At 46.0% G+C, this 13,464-nt stretch overlaps 2 protein-coding genes across 2 annotated transcripts in view; one reads left to right on the forward strand and one right to left on the reverse strand.

Moving 5' to 3' along the window:
• The window catches only part of LOC132385765 (nuclear factor 7, ovary-like), a 125,479-nt gene extending 118,627 nt beyond the window's left edge, over positions 1-6,852 (forward strand). Inside the window, exon 8 of the mRNA XM_059957989.1 lies at positions 6,665-6,852. Within this exon, the coding sequence (XP_059813972.1) occupies positions 6,665-6,852 (188 nt within the window). The remainder of the gene's footprint in view (positions 1-6,664) is intronic.
• Positions 1-13,464, reverse strand: part of LOC132385773 (zinc finger protein 135-like) — a 901,933-nt gene that overhangs the window by 160,238 nt on the left and 728,231 nt on the right. The window lies entirely within an intron of this gene.

The following is a 13,464-nucleotide window of genomic DNA, read 5'->3' on the forward strand; positions in this document are numbered from 1 at the left end:
TTTAAAATACATTCACCATCTCTTGGAAGACTATTCTGATTGCCAATGGACACCATGTTTGTCCCTTGCAATCCTCGTGCTCTGCGTACATCTCCAGAGACCCTTTGGATTCTCCTTCAGCTTGCCTGCTCGAGAAAACTCATGCCTTTTTTGATTCCTGCTGAACTCTCTGTGAAGTATTTCATGTATTCTTATACTTCACGAGTGACTCATTTCATCCGAGCTGTCTATGCCTCTTCCGTCGTCTTAATCAGACTCTCAGTATGCCTCTAAAATCAAGATCCCTGAAGCTTTGGCATTTGTTCCAACAGGAACATATAAACTCTGCACTACTGAATGTTTTCAACTTAGGAAGTATTGTAACCCAGTCCACACCGGCCTGAACTCTGCTGATGACATCGAAATTGTAGTGTTTCCAAACTACAATCAGATTCCGAGGACCAGTTATATCAATCTTCACAATTATCTTGAAACTGATAGAATTATGGTCACTAGATACAGAGTTTTCCCGGGCACACATTTCTGTCACTTGTAAACTACGACCTCCAGCATCTCATCCACTTACTGAGGAACACTACTTCCTCGATAAGAGGTGTTTCTCACCCTGGCATGTGAGATTCAACATACCTTTCCGGAGTCTCATTCTCCCCAACAGAACACACAGTCTGTCCCCCTAACTGGAGAATCCCCGCTTAGTACTGCTGAAAGGATGTGTAACCATTTGTAATGATTTTGAAACGTGTGGCCTAATTAGGGATAAAAAGTAGAATTAGAATCACAGAACAGTACAGCAAAGAATCAGGTCATTTGCAAAGTGCAGGCCACCACGTTAAATAGACATTAAATAGTTAAGTAGTTAAAATAGTTAAAAACCATTAAATAGTCCTCTAAACCCCTACGATTTTTGTCCCTGTCCACACTTCGCTTAAACCTTGTAATCGAGCTCACAATGACCCGCTGCTGGCAACTATTTCAACTATTGAGCGAAGAGGCTCCCTGCCATGTTCCGCATAGGCTTTTCACCTTTCACCATTAGCCCATGACGTTTGGTTGTAGTCCCACACAACATCAGCAGAAAAATCTTGCCTATCTATATCCCCATAATTCTGTACACTTCTATCAAATTTACTCTCAATCTTACACTTTGCAAGGATAAAGTTTTAAGCTATTCAGTCTTTAACTCAGATAATCCAGACCTGGCAACATCCTTGTAAATTTCCCCTGTACCCCGTCAACCTTATTTACAGCTTTACTGTAGCTCGGTGACGATAACTGAACACAGATCTCGTAGCAAGGCCTCATCACTATCTCTCACGTTACATCCCAGCTCCGATAATCGATACATTGATTTATGAAGACCAATGTACCAAACAATCTGCATCCTTTTGAAGCCACTTTGACTGAATTATAGACCTGTACTGCCAGATCCGTTTTATCTTCTACACGCCTCAGTGCCCTTCCGTTCACTTGGAAAGACCGACCCTGTTTGGTTCTATGCAGAGCAACACCTCTCTCTCGTCTGCATTGAATTCGATCTGATATTTTTCAGCCCATTTTTCCAGCTGGATCAGATCATGCTGAAAAATCATGAAAACCTTCTTCACTGTCCACTACACCCCCAATCCTGGTGGCATTCAGAAATTTTCTGATGTACTGTATCATATTATCGTCCAGATCGTTGATATAGATGGTAAACAACAACGGACCCAGCACCGATCGCTGCGGCACTCCACTGGTCACAGGCCTTTATTCAGAGAGGAGACCATCTAATACCGCACTCTGGCTTCTCACACAAAGCAAATTTGGCAGCGTCGGCGGATCAGGAGGCGTGAGGAATCTCAGGTTGTTTCATTTATAGATACCTAAATAATGAATACTCTTCGAAGTTTGAACTTTGTTCTTGCTATTTTTAAGGGTGGGGCAGCTACTTGTGAACTGTTTGAAATCATTCTTGCTCTGGGATAATCTAATGAGCATGTGGAGAGTGTCAGCGGGTTTGGGGTGCGCATGGATTCGGCAGTGCATATAGATTTGGAGGTGCTCACTGATATGTGGGTGCACACGGATTTGGCGTGTCTGCGGAATTGGTACTTTGACAAAACACAAGATTGTTCCATTTTTGAATAATTTAATGATAAATGCACCTTGAACTTTGTTCTTGCTGTTAGTTTAAGGTGGAGGCCTCTATTAACTGAACTGTTTGACATGATTATTGCTCTGAGATAATATTCCATGTATGAGGGGTGTTACTGGGTTGAGGAGTGCGCTCAGATTTGGGGATAAGCGCAGATTCGGGGTGTGTCAGCAAATATGGGGAGGTAGGGGTGTAGGTCGGTTCGGGGTGTGACGAATCTCAAGGTTGTTTCATTCAAAGTTACTTTACTGATAAATTCAGTCTGAATTCTGAACTTTGTTCTTGCTGTTTTTGTAAGGTGGTGGCAAGTATTTTGTAAACGGTTTGTAATTGTTCTTGCTGGGGGTATAATCTAATGTGCAGGTGGGGTGTCAGCGTGTTGGGGCTGCACACTGATTTGGGGGTGCAGTTATCTTTTGTTCACACAAGTTTAGGGGTGTCCCTAAACAGGGGGTGCACACTGTTTTTGGGGTGTCGGTGGATTTCACTCTGCTCAGTGATGTGTGGGCGCATTGGGATTTAGGGGTGCATATGGATTTTGGGATGCACACAGATCTAGGAGCGTGTCGGCCAGTTTGTGGGTACACACTGATATGGGCTGTGTTATCAAATATGAGGTTGCACACGAATGTGGGAGAGCGCACAGATTTGTGTGCCTCGTTATATCTGCAGTGTACACACGGATTTGAGGGTGTAGGTCGATTTCGGATGTGATGACTCTGAAGGTACTTTATGAATAAATAAATCTTGAAGTTGGACTTTGTTCTTTTTTTGATATTTTTGTGAGGCGGAGGCAAATATTTTGTGAACTGTGTGAAATGATACCTGCTCTGGGATAATCTCATGTGCATTCGGGGCGTCACACTTTGCTATCAGGTGCGGGGAGAGAACCCGACGAGGTCACCTGTTGAAAGACAAACCGACGGACGGCAAGCCGCAACAGCAAGGAGTTTTATTTAGTGCCAGAGGGAAAAGTACAAAAGCTGCCGGAAAAGTTGTGTCGAGAATAAAATATATTTATAAAGAAACAAATGAAAACAAACGCCCATGCCCAAAAAGTACAAATATACAGACGCTTTCTCAACGACAAACTTTGTCTTTGAACTTTCCCTTATAAATATTTACCAACCGTCAAATCCAACCTCGCCACCTCTCCAGCAACGAAAGACTGGGGGTTTAAATCTGCTTCCGCCTGGCTGAGATTCTAACATGCTAGCGTTTTATTTCACAATATATGCGACAATTAAATCCATAGATCAGTGTACATATGCACAGATGAATATAAAGTAATAATGCCCTCCCCACCAGTGGTGTTACCTGTGCAGGGTGTGGGGCACGTGACACCACAAACCCAGGTGTTATTTCTGGACCCCGCAAACAGTCCTTCCGGTCTTTTGGAGTCGTTCTACTGTTTACAAGCCCCTGTAACGGTGTGAGTGAAAATAAATGAAAGTGTTTGGAATGACTGTGTCCAGAATCCTTACTTTTATGAGTTATAGACCAGCAATGCAAGTTAAATGAAGGGATCGTTTTGATTGGCCATTGTTTCACTGCGGGGTGTGCAAGCGGTGAACTCTTAAGAGCTGTGGAACGGGAGTTGAAAGGGGATGAAACGCTGGGGAAAATAAACCATGGACAGAACGCAGGAAAGATACTAACCGGGCAAAGGGTCAAGGTTAGCGGAGAATTAGCATTATCAACCTGTTCAGTCACAGTTTGTTTATTTGCTGTATTGTGTCTGTGACTGACTCTACCGTGAAAGGAACAACAGGAAGATTGGCCGGAGAGTTTGTTTCCATGCCGGAGTGTCCGTTACTGACTCGAATGGGGGAGATGCAGAAGGAGGATGGGCCGAAATGTTTCTCTCTGTGCTATAGTTTCTTCTGATAATGGGATAGGATAGGTATCTTGATGGGCTGAAACGTCTATGCCAGAGCTGCAGTGTCTGTGGACAATGAGATAGAATTAGCAGGAAGATGGGCTGAAAGAGTGTTTCATTCCCTAACCCTAACAGCACTCCCCCCCCCTCTCTCTCTCATGTCTATATCGGACTCTAATGTGACATGAACAACAGGATAATGTGCCTGACGGTCTATGTGGTGTTGTGTCTGTAATTGACTCTCACAGCCAGGTTGATGTACGAAGGGTCTGGTTCTGAGTACAGAGTCCGCAGCTGTTAAAAATATTCCTTATCACACACACACTCTGATAAGCGACACTGTGCAGCTTCTCATATAACAAACACTTCTTTGTTCATACTTTATTCTCACAGCACGACTTCTCAGGCTGCCAATAACTCAGTTAGGCTTTAACTCTTTTAATTGTGCATATAATTTCCCAACGTTAGAGTCAGCCACAAACACGACAGCACATAGACTACCCTTCGGCCCGTCACACAGTTGTTCCTCTCACGCGAGAGACAACGAAACCGCAGTGCAGAAACAAACGCTTTGACCCATCAGCGTGTCGTTCCTGTCCTGTTAGAGTGAGGTTGTTACATTTATAGATACTTTAATAATAAATACACTTCAAAGTTTGAACTTTGTTCTTGACACTTTTTTAAAGTCGGGAAGGTATTTGGGAAATGTTTGAAATGATTCTTGCTCTGGTATAATCGAACGTGCATTTGGAAGGTGTCGGTGGGTTTGGGGTGCGCACGGATTTGGGAATGTACACAGATTTGGGGGATGCGCATAGTTAAGTGGGTGCACACCGATTTGGGGGTGCTCACAGATTTGGGGTCGTGATTAAAAAGAACGCTTTTCATTTTTCATTCCTTAATAACAAATGCACTTTGAATTGAACTTTGTTCTTGATGTTAGTTTAAGGCAGAGGCAGCTAATCACTGAGGAGTGTGAAATGATTCTTGCTGTGGGATAATCTAATGTGTATGTGGGGAGTCATTGGGTTTAGGAGTGCACACAGGTTTGGGGAAGTTTACAGACTTAGGGGTGTGGCATCGAATGTGGGGGATTACGGGGTGCAGGTCGATTTGAGGTGTGATGAATCTCAGCGTTGTTTCATTCACAGATACCTCACTGATAAATAAATTTTGAACTTTGAACTTTGTTCTTGCTACTTTTTAAGGTGGAGCCAGCTATTTTGTGAACTGTTTGATACTGTTCTTGTTCTGCATAATCTAATTTTCAAGTGGGGGTGTCAGCGGGGTTGGGCTGCACACGGATTTGAGGGTGCAGATAGATTTATGTTTGCACACAGAATTAGGGATTTCGGTGGATTTGACGGTGCGCACTGATTTGTGGGATGCATTGGCATTTCAAGCTGCACATGGATTTAGTGATGGGCACAGATCTAGGGATGTGTCGGCTGATATGGGGATATACACTGATATGGGGATGTGTGTAAATTTATGAGTGTATTATCGAATAAGCGCGTACACTCGAATTTGATTGTCCGGACAGATATGGTGTGTGGGTAGATTTGGGGGTGTGCCTGTAGATTTGGGTGAGTGGGTAGATTTGGGGTGTGTCTGTGGATTTGGGGTACACACGGATTGGAGTGTGATGAATCTCACGGTACTTTTCTAATAAATACAGTTTGAAATTTGAACTTTGGTTTTGCTATTCTGTAAGGTGGAGACAGCTAATTTGTGAACTGTTTGAAATGGTTTTTGCTCTAGGAAAATCTAATGTGTATTTGGGGGTGTCACATCTCGCTATCAGGTGTGGGGAAATGTACACGACGAGGGTCACCGGTTGAAAATCAAACCGATGGCAGTTCGCACCAGCATATTAGTGCAAGGGGTTTTATTTAATGCAGGATGGAAAAAGTACAAAAGCTGCCAAAAGGTTGTATTGAAGAAAAGTATTTACAAAGAAACGAATGAAAACATTCTTATGTGGGTAAAAATACAAATATACAGCGGCTTGCACGACAACAAAAACTTTGTTTTTAACTTTCAGATATAACTTTCTCTAGGCTGCAAAGGTGGTCACAGCCGAAGGGTGGTAGTGGGGACGATTTCCCCCGACTAAACAAATGCTCTTCATGACGCGCGTTTCAAACAGCTTCTGACAACCAGATCCGACTCCTGGCCCTCACGTGGCGGAGCTGTTCTCACTGACAGGAGAAGAGGCAAAGGAGGGCCACTGGCGCCTTGAAACCAGTTGCCCCGGCGGATGGTAGCTCATCTGGGAGAGGGAAAACTCCGATTTCACTGGCGGTGTTACCTCTGCAAGGTGTGGGTAACCTGACCCCACTAACCCATGTATTATTTCAGGACACCCCATACGGTCCCTCGGAACTTTGGGGCCATTCTACTGTCTACAAACTGCGGTAACCAAGTGAGTGACAATAAATTTTTATCATTTATAGTCCAGTAGAGAAGATTACCTGAAGTCCTGTGTCTCTCATGTCTCTGCTGCGGTGTTTATACCGGGTCATGTCGCTTTCGGACCAGCCTCGGCGTTCTCAGCCGATTCAGCCTGAGAAGTATCGGAGGACAGTGTTGAAGTCACTTCCTGATGATTTTGGCCATTTGGTGCCTGAAAAGGCCAATCGATTGCTCAGATTGGTTCTACCGGCCGCTAATGAAGCTGGAGGACGAAGAATACAGCAAGACGTGCATTCGATGCATACTGCGGAAGACTGTCGACTCGGGCAGCTCCCTTGTCATATTTGTAGAGTGCAGGACCTCTGGACCTAGTATGGATTTCCTGTTGATAGACCCCGATGCAGCAACGCGGCCAATGTATTAGTCATCACGGACCACTACACCAGATATGCACAGGCTTTCACTACCAAGGATCAGAGGGCGTCCACGGTGGCCGAATTTCATTTATTATGGCCTCCCCAGGCTGATCCATGGTGATCAGGTTGGAATTTTGAGAGTAGGCTTATGAGCTACCAGGACTCGCCATGTTATCTGATGTCGGGCATGATCAGGAACAGTCAACGTGGATTTGTGCGTGGAAGGTCATGTTTGACAAACCTTATTGAACTTTTTGAAGAGGTTACGAGGAAACTTGACGATGGTAAAGCACTGGATGTTGGCTGTATGGACTTCAGTAAGGCCTTTGACAAAGTTCCACATGGAAGATTATTTAGGAAGGTTCAATCGTTAGGTATTAATATTGAAGTAGTAAAATGGATTCAGCAGTGGTTGGATGGGAGGTGCCAGAGAGTAATGGTGGATAACAGTTTGACAGGTTGGAAGCAGGTGACTAGTGGTGTGCCAGAGGGATCTGTACTGGTTCCAATGTTGCTTGTCATATACGTTAATTATCTGGATGATGGGGTGGTAAATTGGATTAGTAAGTATGCAGATGATACTAAGATATGCGGCGTTCTGGATAATGAAGTAGGTTTTCAAAACTTGCTGAGAGATTTAGGCCATTTAGTAGAGTGATCTGAACGATGGCAGGTTATCTTCCTGAAATTTGAAATGTCATCTGAAAGATGTCATTGGAGAGAGTCCAGAGGAGGTCACAAGGATGATTTCGGGAACGAAGGGGTTAAAATATGAGGAGCACTTTGCAGCTTTGAACCTGCGCTTACTGGAACTCAGAAAAATGCGGGGCATCTCATTGAAACCTACCGAATGTTGAAAGGACTGGATAAGGTGGATGTGGAGAAGGTATTTCCTGTGGTGGGGCACAGCCACAAAGCTGAGGGGCCAAATTTTCAAACAGATGTAACCAGGATTATTATTAGCCAGGCAGTAATGGACCTGTGGAATGTTCTGCCACAGACTGAGGCAGAGGTCAAGCGTGTGGGTATATTCAAGGTGGAATGTGATCGTTTCCTGATCAGTCAAGTCATCAAAGGATATGGCGATAAAGCAGGTGCATGGGTTTTAGTGCGATCGAGGATCAGCCATGATGGAAATGCGGCAGACTCGATGTGCTGAATGGCCTGCGTCTGTTCCTATCACTGAAGATTTCAGGTTACAAGCCCCCTCAGTCATGATGAATCTCCTCTGCTGTCTTCCAGCACAAAACATCCTTCGTACAGAATGCTCAGCAGAACTGAATGCAACTTTTCAAGAATGTTGGCAAGTGAGGCAACATCTGTTGAGGGGAATAGAGTCGATGTTTGGGACAGAACCCCTCCCTTACGGCTCTGACACAGGCCTTTCGGCCCAACCTTTTCCAAACTGTCCCGGTGTCTATTTAAACTAATCCCTTTGCCTGCCCTTGATATAGAACATAGAAATGTACAGCACATTACAGGCCCCTCGACCAACAATGTTGGGCCGACCATGTAACCTACTCCAGAAACCGCCTGTGCTCTTCATTTAATATCGAACTCAAACAGTGAACAGACACAACACAGCCTCAGACATGAATTTAAAGGGCAGGTGTTGCAACAGTTTGAGCTTCATACCGGGGCCCACGGAGCAAGCAGGGTGTCATAAAGGGAGGAATGTGGGAGTGCTGTATGTCTGAGCCCAGCTGTGTGTGTTTGTGTATCAGAATCAGGTTTAATATCACCGGCATGTGTGGTGGAATTTGTTGTTTGTGACAGCAGTATATTGAAATACATAGAAATAAAAATTATAAATTACAGTATGTATAAAATTAAATTTAAATGTTAGTGCTAAACGAGAGGGAGAATACTGAGGAAGTGTTCATGGGTTCATTGTCCATTCAGAAATCTGATGGAGGGGAAGAAGCTGTTCCTGAGACATTGAGTGTCTCTTCAGGGTCCTGTACGTCCTCCTTGATGGTAGCAATGAGACTAGGGCATGTCCTGGGTGATAGGGGCCCTTAATGATGGAAGCCATCTTTTTGTGGCCTCATCTTTTGAATGTGTCCTGGATGTTGTGGAGTCCAGTGCTCATGAAGGAGCTGTCTGAGTTTACAACTTTCTGCAGCATTTTCTGATCCTGTGCAGTGGCCTCTCCACACCAGGTAGTGATGCAACCAGTTAGAATGCTCTCCACAGTACATCTGTAGAAATTTGCAAATGTCTTTACTGACAGACCGATTCCCCTCAATCTCCGAATGAAAATAGCCAATGTTGTGCCTTCATTGTAACTGCATCAATATGTTGGGCCCAGGATAGTTCCTCAGAGATGTTGAGAGTGAGGAAATGGAAACTGCACACCCTTTTCACTTCTGATCCCACAATGAGGACTGGTGTGTGTTCCCTCGACTTCCCCTTCCTGAATCAACAATCAATTCCTTTGTCTTCATGATGTTGAGTGCAAGGTTGTTGCTGCGACACCACTCAACTTGCTGCTCTATCTCACCCCTGTACTCCTCCTCGTCACCATCTGAAATTCCATCAACTATAGTTGTGTCATCTGCAAGTTTATAGATGAGCCTAGACACACAGACGTGGTGTAGAGAGAGTAGAGCAGTGGGCTGAGCACGCATCGTTGAGGTGTGCCAGTGTTGATTGTCAGCAAGGAGGAGATGTTATTTCTGATCCACACAGACTGGGATCTCCTGGTGAGGATCCAGTTGCAGAAGAAGGTACAGCGGCCCAGGTTTTGGAGCTTGTTGATTACAATTTAGGGTCTGATTGTGTTGAAGGCTGAGCTGTAATCAGCAGCCTGACTTGTTTATTGCAGTTGTCCGAGAGATCTAAGGCTGAGTTGAGAGCCCTGATGTTCGACGACTCAACCCCTTATTCCGCGCAAACCCCCAAATCCGTCTGCATCCCCCAAAGTCATGTGCCTACAAACCACCAATCCATAGCTCAATCACAAACTCAGTGCGCACCCACACATGCTGACATCCCCCCGCAAACATAACCCTCAGAGCAGGAATTATTTCAAAGAGTTCAGGAAATGGCGGTCTCGGTATTAAAAATCCCCACTCCAGATCGGCCGACACATCCAATTCTGGGTGTCACTCTAAATCCGTGTACAGCCACATGTGCACCTCCATATTGGACGACACGGCCCTCAGTTTGCACATTTCGAGAATCAGTGCGCAACGTCATATTGGAGAATACACCCTGTGTCCGTGCGCAACCCCAGATCCCTAAATGTGCGCTATCCCCATTTCAGTGTGCACCCCAAATCCGCTGACACTCCAGATGCACTTTAGATTATCACAGAAGCAGAATCGTGTGACAGTTCAGAAAATGGCTGCCTCGACAATGAAATTCTAATTAAATCCATACTCGCCATGCCCATCCCCAAATCTTGTGCATCCCCCAAAGCCGACGCATCCCTACATGCACAACAGTTTATCCCAGGAGAACAATCATTTCAGAGTTCACAAAATATCTTACTCCGCAAGAAACAATAGCAAGAACAAAGCTCAACGTGCAAAGAGCAAAGACATTCCCAAACCAAAATCTGTGGATGCACCATGAGGTATATCGTCTGCTGACGCCTAAATCTGTGGCATTCAAATCCGCCGACACATGTCTGTACCGGAAAACCGGGAATGACTTGCGCAGGGCTACTTAGAGCGAGTGAGACTATTTCGAACGAGAATTGAGGCGACATCGGATGTACAACAGCTCTGGCAGGGTTTACTTCCTGCAAAGCGAAACCTAATAGTATGCAAACACGAGGAAAACTGCAGGTGCTAGAAAATTAATCAACACACACAAAATGATGGTGGAACGCAGCAGGTCAGGCAGCATCGATAAGGAGAAGCACTGTCGACGTTTCGGGCCGAGACCACTCATCAGGACTAACTCAAATGGAAGATAGTAAGAGATTTGAAAGTAGGAGGGGAGGGGAAAATGCGAAATGATAGAAGATCGGAGGGGGTGGGGGGAAGCTGAGAGCCAGACAGATGATTGGCAAAAGGGATACAGATACAAAGGGAAAGGATCATGGGACGGGAGGCCTAGGAATAAAGAAGGGGGGAGGGGAGCACCAGAGAGATAGGGAGAACAGGCAGAGTGAACAGAGAGATAAAAGAACAACTAAATATATCAGGGATAGGTGAAGAAGGGGAGAAGGGGCATTAACGGAAGTTAAAAAATTCAATGTTCATGCCATCAGGTGGGAGACTACCCAGCCGGTTTATAAGGTGATGTTCCTCCAACCTGAGTGTGGCTTCATCTTGACAGTAGAGGAGGCCATGGATAGACATTTCATAATGGGAATGGGACATGGAATTAAAATGTGCGGCCACTGTGAGATCCTGCTTTCACAGGCGGACAGAGCATATGTGTTCAGCGAAATGGTCTCCCAGTCTGCGTCGGGTCTCACCAACATATAAAAAGCCACACCGGGAGTACCGGACGCAGTATACCACACCAGCCGACTCACAGGTGAAGTGTCGCCTGGAAGGACTGTCTAGGCCCTGATTGTTGGTGAGGGAGGAAGTGTAAGGGCAGGTGAGACACTTGCAAGGATAAGTACCAGGAGAGAGATCGGTGTGAAGGGATGGTGGGGGGGGGGAACGAGTAGACAAGGGAGTCGCGTAGGGAGCGAACCCTGCGGAAAGCAGAAAGAGGAGGGAGGGAAAGATGTGCTTGGTAGTGGGATCCCGTTGGAGGTGGCGGAAGTTATGGAGAATTATAAGTTGGATCTGGAGGCTGGTGGGGTGGTAGGTGAGTACAAGGGGAACCCTATCCCGAGTGGGGTGGAGGGCGGATGGGGTAAGGGCAGATGTGCGGGAAATGGGAGAGATGCGTTTCAGAACAGAGTTGATGGTGGAAGAAGGGAAGCCCCTTTGTTTAAAAAAGGAAGACATCTCCTTCGTCCTGGAATGAAAAGCAGATGCGGCGGAGACGGAGGAATTGTGAGAAGAGGATAGCATTTTTGCAAGAGACAGGATGGGAAGAGGAATAGACCAGGTAGTCCAGGTAGAGTGTCTGTAGGGTTATATTTGATCTCAGTAGATAGGCCGTCTTCAGAGATGGAGACAGAAAAATCAAGAAAGGGGAGGGAGGAGTCAGAAATAGACCAGGTAAATTTGAGGGCAGGGTGAAATTTGGATGCAAAGTTAATGAAGTCAGGTGTGAAGTAGGCAACTTCAATGCAGTCGTCGATGTAGCGAAGGAAAGGAGAGGGACGGGTACCCGTATAGACTTGAAACATGGACTGTTCCACAAAGCCAACAAAAAGGCCGGCTACACCCTTGGTTTGACGGAACTGGGAGGAACAAAAGGAGAAATTATTGTGAGTAAGAACTAATTCCGCTGGACGGAGGAGAGTGGTGGTAGAGGGAAATTGGTTAGGTCTGGAATCCAAAATGAAGCGAAGAGCTTTGAGACCGTCCGCGTGGAGGATGGAGGTATATAGGGACTGGACGTCCATGGTTAAAATAAGGCGATGGGGTCCAGGGAACTTAAAATCATTAAAAAACTTCAAAGCGCGAGAAGTGTCGGGAACATAGATGTGAAGAGATTGACAAAGGGGGATAAGGCAAAGTCAACGTATGCAGAAATGAGTTCGGTGGGGCAGGAGGTAGCTGAGACAATAGGTCTACCTGGACAGGCAGGTTTCTGGATCTTGGGTAGGAGGTAGAGACGGGAAGTGCGGGGTGTGGGAACTATGAGGTTGGTGGCAGTGGATGGGAGATCGCCAGAGCTGATAAGGTTGGTGATGGTATAGGAGACAGGGGCCTCGTGCTCCTTAGTGGGGCTATGATCAAGGGGTAAAATTTAGGTATCAGACAGTTGTCGCAGTACCTCGGCCAGGTAGAGGTCAGTACGCCAGACAGCAACAGCTCCCCCTTATCAGGGGGTTTTATAGTGAGTTTGGGATTGGTGCGGAGGGAGCGGAGAGCAGAGCGTTCGGAAGGAGTTAGGTTGGAATTGGAACAGGGTGTGATGCAGTCAAAACGGTTGATATCCCGTCGGGAATTAGCAATAAAGAGATCCAGGGCAGGCAGAAGACCAGAGCGGGGTGTCCATGAAGAGGAGGAGGGTTGAAGACGGGAGAAGGGGTCATCGGTGGGGTTAGGAGAGTCCTTGCCAGAGAAATAAGCTCGGTGACGGAGCCGGCGGAAGAGGAGTTCAGCGTCATGGCGTACGCGGAACTCGCTGAGGTGTGGGCGAAGGCGGACAAAGGTGAAACCCTCACTGAGGACAGAGCGCTGTGCCTCAGAGAGTTGAAGGTCGGAGGGAATGGTAAAGACCCGGCACGGATGAGAGATGGGATCAGATGGGGGAGGGAGGCTGGTAGTGTCAGTAGAGAGGGAAGGGTTGGGGTGAGAGGAAGATGGAGCCTCTGAGAGCTCAGGAGCTGACGATGGGATCTGAGGGAGAGCGGATTGCAGAGTGGTGGTGGGGGAAGGGGAGAACGGCCTTTAATAAAGCCCGTTTGATTCATAGAGATGATTTTAGTTCAAATATTTTCAGAATAAAGTGATCGAAAATTGGCGGAGATGAACAACAATAAAAATAATCCGGGATACCATTATGGGGGTAAAAAAAGAAAAAAAACACCC

This window comes from Hypanus sabinus (assembly GCF_030144855.1).
Source record: "Hypanus sabinus isolate sHypSab1 chromosome X2 unlocalized genomic scaffold, sHypSab1.hap1 SUPER_X2_unloc_2, whole genome shotgun sequence".
Lineage (NCBI taxonomy): Eukaryota > Metazoa > Chordata > Chondrichthyes > Myliobatiformes > Dasyatidae > Hypanus > Hypanus sabinus.